The 13,113-nt window shown below is 39.2% G+C and overlaps 2 protein-coding genes across 3 annotated transcripts; one reads left to right on the top strand and one right to left on the bottom strand.

Moving 5' to 3' along the window:
* Nucleotides 1-1,841: 1,841 nt before the first annotated feature.
* Nucleotides 1,842-7,900, top strand: LOC141844950 (acyl-CoA-binding domain-containing protein 2-like). Of its 2 annotated transcripts, none has more exons than XM_074732934.1 (6): nt 1,842-2,351; nt 3,343-3,448; nt 3,544-3,644; nt 4,130-4,221; nt 6,343-6,440; nt 7,615-7,900. In XM_074732934.1, the coding sequence occupies exons 1-6, from the start codon at nt 1,927-1,929 to the stop codon at nt 7,777-7,779; spliced, it is 987 nt and encodes a 328-aa protein (XP_074589035.1). In that variant the 5' UTR covers nt 1,842-1,926; the 3' UTR covers nt 7,780-7,900. The 2 variants fall into 2 exon arrangements, with proteins under 2 accessions (XP_074589035.1, XP_074589034.1); XM_074732933.1 differs by having other exon boundaries at nt 4,130-4,224.
* Nucleotides 7,901-8,711: 811 nt separating this feature from the next.
* On the bottom strand, nt 8,712-12,960 carry LOC141845573 (luminal-binding protein 2-like). The gene is made up of 8 exons (XM_074733636.1): nt 12,846-12,960; nt 11,609-11,876; nt 11,315-11,529; nt 10,991-11,233; nt 10,435-10,914; nt 10,199-10,353; nt 10,056-10,138; nt 8,712-9,349 (listed from the first exon to the last, which is right to left on the bottom strand). Exons 1-8 carry the CDS (start codon nt 12,901-12,903, stop codon nt 8,854-8,856), a joined length of 1,998 nt encoding a protein of 665 aa, XP_074589737.1. The 5' UTR covers nt 12,904-12,960; the 3' UTR covers nt 8,712-8,853.
* Nucleotides 12,961-13,113: the final 153 nt, after the last annotated feature.

Genomic DNA, 13,113 nt, shown 5'->3' with positions numbered 1-13,113 from the left:
GTAGAAGAAGAGTAACAAGTACTTGTGTTTTTGTGGAGCATGAAGATTTAATTCAAGGGAAGGGAGGATATCCAAATATGATTTCAACAATAAGGATAGTTACTTTTAGGATGCGAAGCAAAGGAAATTTCAATAAGGATGAATATTTTAAAGATTGACTTACAGTAAAAAGTGGAATTCATCATTTTAACGGTTTTGCACGGTCAATTTTATGATTATCTGTGAGAAGGTAAATAAGGAAGTTATAGTTAGTTGACTAAGAAAAGATTAACATTATCTTTTGTAAAAAGATGAAATTTGCCACTTCAGTGATTTCACACGGTCGGTCTCATGATCATCTGTGAGGAGGTAAATCGAGAAATTGCAGTTGGTTATGATGAAGGAGGGTATTATTTAGTTTCGTCGAGATTCGAACTCTTGTCTTCTTCTGCAAGTTTGCTCTGTCGTAATCAACTCAGTTATGTTCCGAGGGTAAAAAAAATTATATTGGATAAATTTTTTATAGTGATTGGTCCCACTGTCGAAACGATTCCATATCATAAAATCTCCTAAAGGATTTTTTAGAGGTATAGTACTACTATGTTGATAAGAGTCTACTGTCAAAATAACACTTTAGTCAATAAAGACATGTTGCTAAGAGAGCTTGAACTCAGGATCTCAGGCAATACATGTCTTCATGTTTACCACTTGGAATAAGGTACTTCGACAAAAGATCAACACTATCACACCTTGGGCATGGTGTCATGGTAAAGTGTTAAGTAAATTAATTAAGTACTTAGATTAATCAAGTATCATAGTTCGAATTTACAGTGCATTGTAGGATGTTTTTCTCTACAGGGATGAAAAATTTAGGATGTTGGTTGATGGGGGAGGGGTCATTTTCGCTTTTGGATTTGTTTGGTCGTGAATTAAAAGGAGGGCTATCTAGGTCGGTTGTTCAGAGCTATTTGAGTTAGTTGTCCATTTTTAAGATTAAATCGTTGGGTCTCCTTTGATTGCATTCTCCATTTGAAAGAAAATTTCTACAAATATGGTAGTTGGGAATCGAATCGTTGTCTGGGTGACAACTTGAACTAAATTGTTACCTCTTGTTATTTGAACGGTTATCCATCTTTAAGATTTGTTGAGTCTATTAACACCTAGATTAAAAAAAGTCGACATTTTAAAATATGATCCGAAATGTGGTTATTTTTTGAAAAAAGTATTTTAAAACAAAACCAACTTTACAATTGATAATAATTTTAGGAGGAAAAATTAAAAGGATACCTCTTTATTTTTAAGTCGAAGGGATGTCCTATTTTTATTTTTTTATTAAAAAATACCTCATTTCATTATTCTTTCTATTTTTAGTACGGTTCAATGTTATTATTTTCCGTCTAATTTTTATTTTTATGTTATAAAAATTATAATTTTATAACGGTTTCAATGCGATTTAATTCATAGTAATTAAGAAATTATAACTGTTATAATTATTATAGTTATAATCATTATGAACGGTTATAATTGTTATAATACAATATTATCTAAGGGTATTAAATGATATTTGTATCATTTTACATGTAAGTTGGTGGGATGGAAATTTTTTTAATTAAAAATTATTTTTAATGATTTAGAAATAAATGAAGGTCCTTTTTATTTTTCCCCTAATTTAATGAACCCACATAAGTCCCCGACTGGGCCACCTGTTCCTCGAATCACAGCGATCCTCCGAATCGGGTCCAGTCAGGGCTGGTACGTCTAGAAGCAACATCATCTGCCGGGTCCCTTTCCATAAATGGTAAAAATCGGGGTTCCCAAATCTTCCATTAATTTTGCCCCTTTTTTTTATTTTTCTCCCTCTTTTTCCGACCTCCTCCCGACCGCCGTTCTTCCTCGGTCTTCGATTCCTCTTTCGCCGATCCGTCGGACTTCGCAGAATTTACCGGGATGGGGGACTGGCTGGAGCTCTGTCAGGCCGTGATCGTCGGCCTCATCTTCTCCTTCCTCATCGCGAAGCTGATCTCCGTTGCCATCTCCTTCACGGATGACCACGTCAAGGTCGCCCGCGGGAGTGATCCGACCATCTCGCTCGATGCGTCGAAGGAGGCGGGAGAAGGTGCAGGTGAGTTCGAGAAGAAAATGGAGAGCCTTTTGGAGGATGACAGTGACTGGGAGGGGGTTGAATGCACCGAATTGGACGATGCCTTCGGTGCCGCCGCGGCTTTTGTGGCCGCGGTAGCCGCGGACAAAAAATCGGTAAAGGTGTCGAATGATCTGCAGCTGCAGTTGTATGGACTGTACAAGATTGCGACTGAGGGTCCCTGCGTTGTGCCTCAGCCATCTGCGCTCAAGATGACCGCTCGTGCCAAGTGGTATGCCTTTGTCGACTTCTTTGTCCGCTTCAGCTAATTGTAGCTTGGTTAGACGCGCAAAGAAAATTACTTGGTAGCTTCAATCAATGGCTGTTTCTCTTGAATTTCTAAACCTTTTTCCTTCTTCTCATTATATATGTGACAGATGATAATTACCACTGGTGAATGCTATCTATGACAGCATATTTCACTGATGAGAAGTTACTTGAGGTTAATTCTGAATTTAACTTGTAAATAAGAAGTTTTGAAATTTAAAGGATCTAACTTAAGGAAGGAATATGTACGGCTGAGACTGAATATTGGAAATGTAAGCACAAAAAATATCCACACTTTAGCATTGATTTATCATGGTTCTTCTATTCAAATAGTAGAGAGATTGAAATAAATGATGAAGAAATAGAATAGTAACTAGATGGTAGAACTTCTGGTGATAAGGGTTTTAAGTCATCAATTTGTTCTCTTACTCTAGATTAATGAAAAACATTAAAGTTATAATTTCATGAATCAAATTGTTAGTTGATGCCATGATTTGCTTTTGATTTGGTGTTGCTCCAGCAGAGCAGAAAATTTGAGATGAAGTGAGTGGATGATGGAGATATTTGCAGGAAGCATGTAGAAATTCAATAAAGACACAACTAAATCTTCTTGCTAAATAATTGTAAATTCATGCTTCAAGAAATTTCAATGGGTGTCAAGAAAGGTCAAACAAATTTCTGATTGCTCAAGGCTGAACTGTGTAAGTTTTCTTTCTTAGTTTACTGTTTGTTTATCCTCACAACCATTCTGCTATTTTAGTAAGGTGCAGTTTCTAAAGCCTGTTTATAATTGTTGCTTAAATGCTCTAATAATATCTATGTGATCTTTGTCTACTCCAAAGCGATTGCTACTATATTTAACCACTTTCATGTGTTTGGATATGTCAGATTATAGTCTGTACTTTTTATATATTATGGCTCTTATTTGATATAAATATTCGATGATGATCTGTAAGGAACGCGTGGCAGAGGTTGGGTACTATGCCTCCTGAAGAGGCTATGCAGAAGTACATCATGATAATCAGTGAGCTGTATCCTTCTTGGGCAGATGGCTCTACCAAAGTAAGGTCTCAACTCTTTACACTTTCTTCTCTTATTTAAGATGCAAACTCATAAATTGCACAGATATTTTTCTTTAATGAATCATACGATCACAGAAAGGAGCTTATGATAAGCTGCCATCTGGTTCAACTGCAAAGGGATCAATGGGTCCAGTTTTTAGCAGTTTTATCCATGAGGAAGAGCCAGAAGTTGCTTTGTAAGACTCTTAATGCCTTCAGGATGTACTCAATCTGTTGTGTGATAATAGTAAGGTTTGCCTTTTTGTTCATTAATCATGCTGGTGCTATTCTGCAACTGATATCGGATGATGGTTTCATGTTGTTATTTTTCAAATGTAGCACATGTTTTGATGAAACCTGCTGATGTTACTTATTTCTTAATCATGTTATTCTGATCACCTGTTCGTTGGACTAGTGATCCTTGTTTGTGATGGAAAGTATTAGTTAGTTCTCTCTCGTTCTTGATCTTTTCTGATTCATGTTTGTGTCTAGTATGTGTTCAGTTGCGTGATGCTTGGCTCATAATATGTTAGAATAGGTAGAATCGTAAATGCTACTTGATATGTCATATGGCTAGAGAAGTGAAATATTCTTATCATGACTCTTAAGTGTACTTGATGCCCATCTTCGATTATGTGAGTATCACTCTCTAAATTTTAAATGTCTTTTTTTTTGTCTCCAGACAGTTGGAGCCTATACATGTTTTTGCCAGAGAAGGACAACCTGCTGGGCTATTGACACTTATTACCAAGGGCGCTTCAGTAAATTCTAGAGGTTGTGGTGCTTAAGAATATGCTAGGCTTTAGATTACTATGACCTCAATTTTTTGCAAAATAAAGTATAATTTGAATGAAAGACTAAGCTCAGTTTTTCTTCTGTTCACCAAAAATGTTAACTTTTAAATGAATAATAGCACACCATTAAAGCCCTCCTACCTTAACAAACTTCTTTTTTAGGAAAGTCTGGGATAGGAGTATTTCCAGACCAACAATTGCATACTTTCGAGTCAAATCTTTTTCTTTCTGCTTATTTTTTTTTGGGGTAAAAGTAGGCAGCTAAGGTGGATTTGATCACAAGACCTCTGCACCACTATAATCAATGTCTTTACCAGCTCAGCTTATCTAGCTGGCACCTTTTGATCGTCTTGAAGGAAGCATGTCTTCTCTTCAAACTGTAATGATAGAACATAGTTGCTTCTAAGGTTTTTGTTAGTTTCTGTTTCATTTTTTGCTTTTATGTGATTGTAATAGCTCCGCTATTCTTCCTGTCAGTATGCATCTTTTCAAGTTTCCCATTGCAATTATGGAAATGCAAATTGGCTCTAAATTAACCTATGTAGCCAATCTTAAGTTACAAGTCAATACATGACCGTATTGTATTTCAGACTGAAAGATTGGCCTTCAATTAATCAGTAGCAATAGTTCTTGAACCATGCTGTAGTCTAGCAGGCTATCCATGAACGTTTCAACATGCTTTTTCTACCATGTGCTTTTGTCTGTCATTTGCCTCGGCCTGTCCAATTTTGTTCTTGCAATGTGTGTTTGACTAATCATTGCTTCATTGCTCTAATTATGACCACTTCCATTTACCATTACAGTTCTTCACCTTGATTAAATCTGTATGATCCCCTACATTAGCTTGCATCAGTGTCTTTCTCCATCATATGCTGGAATTCTGAAAGGATGTTTTTTGCTTTAAGGAAATACTACTGGCTTAATTATTACAATTCACGATGGGCTCATTCTTATATTCAACATATCCTTTCAGCCATTTGTGTTTCTTTCATAGATATTATCTCAATCAGTTCTCTTCTTCAGGCTGTAGCTACAAGTATGTTATATTGAAAGAACTATTTATATCGAGTTGATTGGTGGGTTGTTAGCCTGCTGTTTCTTGGCATATGAGTATCTGTTATTGTGTGTAGATGATCTGTTCTTTTCACCTGGATGTAGAGATTAATCGATAACACTTCTTATTTACTAGAAATTGGTGGTAGAGTAAAAGACCAAGTCTAGGCTACAAAGACAAGTGTGAAAGAATAAAGGAGGGCCAACTTAATCTTGCCAAAATCTTAAGCCCTTGGAAGAACTAAATTGCTCAGTTCTCAAACGACGGGGCATATTTATTTGTCCGAAGGAGATTTTCTAGAAGATTTACTATCTAATGCTCAAGAGCATTTCAGTATTCCTTGATTAGCTATTGAACTTGTGTCAAAGCTTGACTTTTTTTATTAGATATCAAAGCTTGATTTGGATGCTACATACTTTACAGATTTTTTTCTGTTTCTTTTTTGTTTTTGTTCCTTCACCCAATTGTTCCTCCATGAACTTGTTGACTTTCTCCTTCATTGCCACAAGATCTGCTAGGTGGCGACTGAATTGCTAAAGCAGCTCGATTTGTTGTAGGGTTAAAGGATGAGTTTGAGTCTTCATCGACCTTAATTCGACATGACTTAAACATTAGAAATGTTCTAGAAGACATCTGTGCAGATGCCAAGAATCAACTGTAGGAATGGTTAGCTTAGTATCTTCTTTGTAACATTTAGAAAAGATTGTCAATCCCATTGTAGTTCTGAGAGACATCACTTATATATAGATCTCCAACCCAACTCCAAATCTCGTAGTAGGAGAAATCCTCAACAACTGCCAAAGAAGAGCAAGCAACTAACCATTAATTCACTTCCAGGAAGCTCTGGTGGATTCAACTATTAGGATACAATGAACCTAATTCTGATATCATGTTAGTAGTGGGGAAAACTATGGATTTTCTCACTGTTGGATATATATATATATATATATATATATTTATATTTATATTTATTTATATATATTGTGCATTTGATTATAATAGTTTCATTTCTTTTCAACTTTCTCATGCTTTGTCTGGTTGTTGCAGACAGTGAAGGGCGGACCGCTTTGCATTGGGCTGTAGATCGTGGGCATCTTGATGCTGTAAAAACACTTCTTGACAACGACGCACATGTGAATGCTAAGGTTTTGATCTTTCTCATAACTGCTAGCTATGTTAGTAGTGTTTTACGAGATCGAATGTCTTGCTCTGCATCATCAAATGCACTAATCATAAACTCACCACAGACAGAAATGCACCCAGCATACTAGATGACCTTATTTATATGATTTCCACAATAAAATAGAAATGACCTTATATATATGGAGCCATCGGTTGGTTAAAATTAGTGTTTTAAGTTTAAAGACAAGTTTACATAAGAAGAATAAGTGAATTTGTAAGAATACGTCGTTATTAACACAAGACATCGGCACACTATCTTCTGTTCTCTCATTAGAATAAACATCAAATGAAACCAGATGTGTTTCATTACAGCTTATATTATGCAGTGAAACATCATAATATAGCCATTGGAAATGTTGTCCCAATTAATGCCTAATTATTCAGGTAATGCTACCAATAATACAATTGTACGATGATGGTGTTCTTTTCGTTTGCTCGGGCTCCTCTCTCCCGAACGCTCCTAGGTTATGGCGAACTGTTGGCAGGCCAAACTCCAGTGGCCTGCGAGGGAATGGAGGTTAGGGTTGGCCAGTTATATCAGTGCGACCACTCTGACGCTCAAGTCAAAAACGAGATGTAGCAAGGAAAAGCTCGCGGAAGTGCGAGAGAGAGAAAAAAATAGAGAAAAATAACGTAACGGAGAAGAGTTGTCTCCGCACACAAGAAGAAAATCATACCTCTTGCTTATCTTTACGACTGTTATATAGCCGTTGAAAAGAAATATCCACATGGGCATCCTTAGAGAGACGGTTAGGGGATAGAGGAGTGAAGTGGGGTACCATCATACGACAAAGTAAAAAAATAAAAAACCAACTGTTATCCTTTTCTGCAAAAAGTGGAATCCACCACCCTACGGCCCCACACGGTCGGTCCTATGACCATCTGTGAGGAGGTAAATTGAGAAACTGCAGTTGGTCATGATATCCTTAATGCTAGTCTGTGAACTGGATGCCCCCAGGGGCAAACTGTTATCCTTGATGCTAGTTGTGATGGATTATTTGTAACTTCTTTGGACACTGTTAATACTTAATGATTTCTGATTATGAAAGTCGCTATTTATGAATCGTTTCATCTTGAGACATCGTCGAATTTCTGCCTGCCTGTAACTAACCTATGCTTGTTTTCTATGATGTATAGGATGATGAAGGACAGACCCCGCTGCATTATGCTGCCCTGTGCGAGAGGGAAGAAATTGCCAGGTTGCTCGTCAGCCACCATGCCGATCCATCTGTGAAGGATAACTTTGACAGTTCGCCACTTGATCTCGGACCCAGATGGGATTTTCTGACGGCTTCGAGTTAGAATATTTAAGTGTTCACGATCACAAACGTATAAAAGGATAGTTTTCGTTCCATAGTTCATATGTTTTGTTAAGCTGTATGCCTCTTGTTAAGTTTAATGCAAGACTAAGCGATTTGCTTCATTCTGCTGAATGTCATTGCACCGGTCTCTTCAACAAAGAAATTAGTATTGCTTGGAAATCCTATTCTATCTATAATTCTATTTGTAGTGATAAATGATCTATTTAACTCAGTGGTTAGAGTATTGCTTTCATATGGCGGTAGTCATTGGTTCAAATCCAATAGTAGGTAGAACTTATTAGATACTGGAGTTAATGAAATGATATCTAGTAAGTTTTTCTACTCATCTTCTTTTTATTAGATTAGATTTGATTGTGTTCAATTACCAAAATCAACATGTGGTGTATATATAAAGAATTTTTAAAAAATTTATTCTTTTTATTTTGATCTAATGACTAAATTAGTGCCCCATATGATCATCTGTGAAAAGGTAAATAAAGTTGTAATTGAAAGTTGTAATTGACCACGAAGAGGAGGTCATTGTCTTGACTTTCTTGAGATTCTCGATCTTTGTCCATTTTAACAATTCTATTCTGTCGTAACTAACTCAACTATACTCTGGAAATGTGATTGCATTGGTCTCGATCTTAGTTGAAGATGACTTTGATTGCTAATCTGAGATGTTGCAGTGTTTTTGAATGTGATTGAAGAGAAATTTTAACACAATAATAAAATTATCATCGTGTTGATTTAGTAATCATAGATGTTGTAAAAATAACTTTAATAGTAAAATTGTGTATAATAGATCCTTTATTGAAATCTCATATTGACAGAAATTTTGTGCATTGGATTAACTTCGCAAGTTATCAAAATTATGACAAAATGTTTCGACTGAACTGGTGAAAAGTTTTCAGAGATCTGTTCTAATCTCTAAGACAAAAACCAATCAAGCCTCCCCTGCTCCATCATTAAATCCTCTGAGCTAGCATAATATTACAAAAAAAGAAAGGAAATGGAGTTCTTGATCTCAAATACTTCTCCCCTCGTCGAACGATTGTTAGTTCTCATTTACAGCTTAGAGCTCGTCGTGCGAGTCGTCATCATCCTCGGCGCCGCCTCCTGGCGCGCCACCAGATCTCTGATACACTGCGGAAATGATGGGGTTGCAAACAGCTTCCACCTCCTTGAGCTTCTCGTCGTAGTCCTCTTTTTCAGCGCTCTGGTTGTCGTCGAGCCACTCGAGGGCATCCTTCAGGGCCGCCTCTATTTTCTCCTTCTCTTCGCTCTCAAGTTTATCGGCGAGCTTGTCCTTCTCGTTGATGGTGTTCTTCATGTTGTACACGTAAGTCTCCAACTGGTTCCGGGCATCGATCTTCTCCTTCACCTTCTTGTCCTCCTCAGCGAACTCCTCTGCCTCGCGAACCATTCGATCAATTTCTTCCTGGCTGAGGCGACCCTTTTCGTTGGTGATGGTGATCTTCTCCGACTTGCCCGTGCCCTTATCTTCTGCCTTCACATTCAGAATGCCATTGGCATCGACCTCGAAAGTGACTTCAATCTGTGGTGTGCCTCTGTGTCATAATCACAGGCAAAGTTAGCGGGGCAACGACTTTCCAGTCGAGAAAGTTTGACATTACATACAAAGTTTAATATATAGAACTGTGCCAAGACTTCGATCTCGAATCGAAACGATACAATTTTGATACCGTATCATACCGTACCGGTATAATTTTGATATTTTTAAAATATAAAATATATTAACCTAAGTAAATCCTAAGTTAAAAAATAAAAAAATAAAAATTGCGACAGATCGTGTGCTACCCGTGCGCAGCCCACACATGGAGGCGTCGCCGGGCCCACACGACGCCTCCAGTGGCGTCGCCGGGCCCACACGGCGCCTCCAATGGCGTCGCCGGGCCCACACGGCGCCTCCAGTGGCGTCGCCAGGCCCACACGACGCCTCCGAAGACGTTTTCCAGACCAGAACCGTCCAGTGTCCGATGCCAGTCCATGGCGGCAGAACCCAAATCGCCGGGCCCACGCGGCGCCTCCAGTGGCGTCGCCGGCCCGGGCGACGCCTCCAAGACGTTTTCCGGCCAGAACCGTGGTGCTGGTGCCGGTCCATCAGACAGAACGAAAAATTTCGCGGCACTTCCAGTGGCGTCACCAGGCTCGGGCAACACCTCCGAAGACGTTTTCCAGCCAAAACCGTGGTGCCGGTGCCGGTCCATCGCACAATACTGCTCGAAATTTCAATTCCTGATTACAAATACGAACCTTGGTGCTGGTGGAATTCCAGACAGATCAAATTTTCCAAGCAGCCTGCAGTCCTTTGTGAGGCTTCTCTCCCCCTCGAAAACCTACAGTGCAGTTTATTAACGGTCTTACTAATAATCAAGATAATGAAAAATCGGCGGTACCTGAATGGAGACGGTAGTTTGTTGATCTTGGTAAGTTGTGAAAACTTGAGACTTCTTGGTTGGGATGACTGTGTTCCTTGGAATCAACTTAGTCATCACTCCACCAACAGTTTCAATGCCAAGGGTAAGGGGAGCAACATCCAGTAGAAGAATATCTAGCGCGAAAGAATGGAACTGTTACAACTGAATTTAAGCTTGGCACATGAACAATTAGAGCAAATAATCTATCTATATACCTTTGGTTTCTTCACCACCTTCTCCACTGAGAATGCTTCCTTGCACAGCCGCACCAAATGCAACTGCCTCATCAGGGTTAACCCCCTTGTTAGGCTCTTTGCCGTCGAAGTAGTCCTTGAGAAGTTGTTGCACCTTGGGAATTCTAGTGCTACCACCGACAAGAACAATCTCATCGATTTGATGCTTCTCCAGTCCTGCATCTTCCATTGCTTTCTTCACTGGCCCCATGGTCTTCCTGAAGAGATCGTTGTTCAGTTCTTCGAAACGGGCACGAGTTAGGGGCTCTGAGAAATCCAAGCCATCATAAAGCGATTCGATCTCAACGCGGACTTGGTGCTGGTTGCTCAAAGCTCTCTTAGCGCGTTCACTCTCCCTCCTCAGTTTCCCAAGAGCACGATTGTCCTTGCTGATATCCTTTCCGTGCTTCTTCTTGATCAATTTAATGAAATATTCCATTATTCGCTGATCAAAGTCCTCACCTGATAAGGGAAACAATGCATTGTAAGTAATTGCATTCAGTTAATCAGTCTAGAAACCCCAGGTCAATAACATTACCTCCCAAATGAGTATCACCATTTGTTGCCAGAACTTCAAAAACTCCATTATCAATTGTCAAGATACTAACATCGAACGTCCCACCACCAAGGTCGAAAACAAGAATGTTCTTCTCACCACCCTTCTTGTCCAGGCCATATGCAATGGCAGCAGCCGTCGGTTCGTTGATTATCCTGGCCACATTCAAGCCTGCAATTACGCCAGCATCTTTGGTTGCCTGTCTTTGAGCGTCGTTGAAATAAGCTGGATCATGAAATAGAAGGGAATTAGATTTCTTGGATAAAATTATAGAATATGACAGGAAGGTGCGATCTTAGCACGCACCAGGAACAGTAACCACAGCATCTTTAATTTTCTTTCCAAGAAAAGCTTCTGCTGTCTCCTTCATCTTAGTCAAAATCATTGCACTTATCTCCTCAGGACTAAAAACTTTAGTTTCCCCATCCTTGATCTTGACTTCGATATAAGGTTTACCATCCTTGTTAACTATTTTGTAGGGGACAAGTTTCATGTCCCTCTGAACTTCCTTATCCTCAAATCTGTATCAAAAGACATATATCTAATCAACTAAAGAATAAAGAAAAGAAAAACAATAAAAATTAATAAGAGTAAACTAACTTTCTTCCAATGAGTCTTTTGACATCAAATATAGTTCTTTCTGCATTCACGGCTGCCTGATTCTTTGCAGCCTCACCAATCAATCTCTCAGAATCAGTGAAAGCCACCCAAGATGGCGTGATGCGGTTTCCTTGGTCGTTGGCAATGATCTCAACATGACCATTCTTGTAGACACCAACACAAGAGTAGGTGGTCCCAAGATCAATCCCAATAACTGTTCCCAACTTTGAGGCTTCTTCTTTTGCGATCGAGAATGCAAACAAAGATCCTGCAAATATATTCAGCAAATTAATAAGTCTTAACTTATCAAATAGCCAACTATTCATGCAAATCCAAAGACTAATTCAAGTACCTCAATGCCAAAAAAAAAACCCTAAGGAGTTAGACAACTCAATAAAAGAATCGCCATGGTTAGTTAATTGCCTTCCAAAATTATTCTTAAGCAGTCTGGTGAAACTCTTAAGGGATGCTAAAATGAGGGAAGAAAACATAATTTAACATGATATGGCCGTGTATGATGATGAAAAACAAATTTTATGAGCTACCAAATTCATCCATTGCAGTTAAAAGTGTAATAGGAACAGATAAATAAGATCTAGATGAACTGGATACACTTCTCCCTTAACTCTAGACAGCTTCCTAGGTATCCAGTGCAGCCCCTTGTAGTTGTATATGTTGGCTATGATGCATCAATAAAGTGCCATCTATAACTCCTATCTCTGAACAGAGTTAACAGAAGAGCACGAACTCTTGTTCCATTTCAATCGAACAAAAACGCTAGGAAATGGGAAATTTTTTTACTAGCCATCGAGCACGGACACAATAAGGTGGACGCTATTGAAAATAGAGAATTATTGATAATGCTAAAACGCCCTTGAACTGAGTGAGTAACGATGGATTTAAAATATGTTTCCAAGCATTATACCCATCGTATCTGTAAGAAGCTCTATCGAACGCGAGATTCACTGTTTCAGCACACATGAGTATACAAAAAACCAGTTACGAAGATCAATGATCAGAAAGATATCTGTGCTCGATTCTACAGAAACGCACACATTCGCCCCTCTCGCACCAGATCCTAATCGAGGGCCGTAAATCAAACCAATATGGAGTAAATACATGCCAAAAAGAAACCCAGATCGGATCGACGCATTCGTTCACCACAAACAAGGCAGATCAGAGCAACAAAGCTGAAGCAAAGTAGAATGAGCTACGAGATCCGATCAGAAACACATACCAGCGATTAAGAGCCCCAACAGAATGAAGGACCCGCGATTCCGCAGAGACGAAGCCATAGCCGCTTCCTCCGGAGCTTCCGATCCGCCGAGAACGAAACTCGATCTCCTTCTCGATCAAGCGCAAACTGATGCATCGATGAGCCCGAGCGGGGGATTTATAAAGGGCTCCGAGTCGGATGGCGACGACGGGCGACTCGGTCGAGTTCGTGTCACCGCCATTGAGGGCGAAGGAAACATGTCATTCCGACCACGTGGACCAATCACAAC

This window comes from Curcuma longa, chromosome 14 (assembly GCF_044706935.1).
Source record: "Curcuma longa cultivar G26 ecotype Majalengka, Jawa Barat chromosome 14, ITB_CL_G26_1.1, whole genome shotgun sequence".
Classification (NCBI taxonomy): Eukaryota; Viridiplantae; Streptophyta; class Magnoliopsida; order Zingiberales; family Zingiberaceae; genus Curcuma; species Curcuma longa.
The sequence above is the reverse complement of the archived record's forward strand: the minus strand, read 5'-3'. Positions and strand labels throughout refer to the sequence as shown.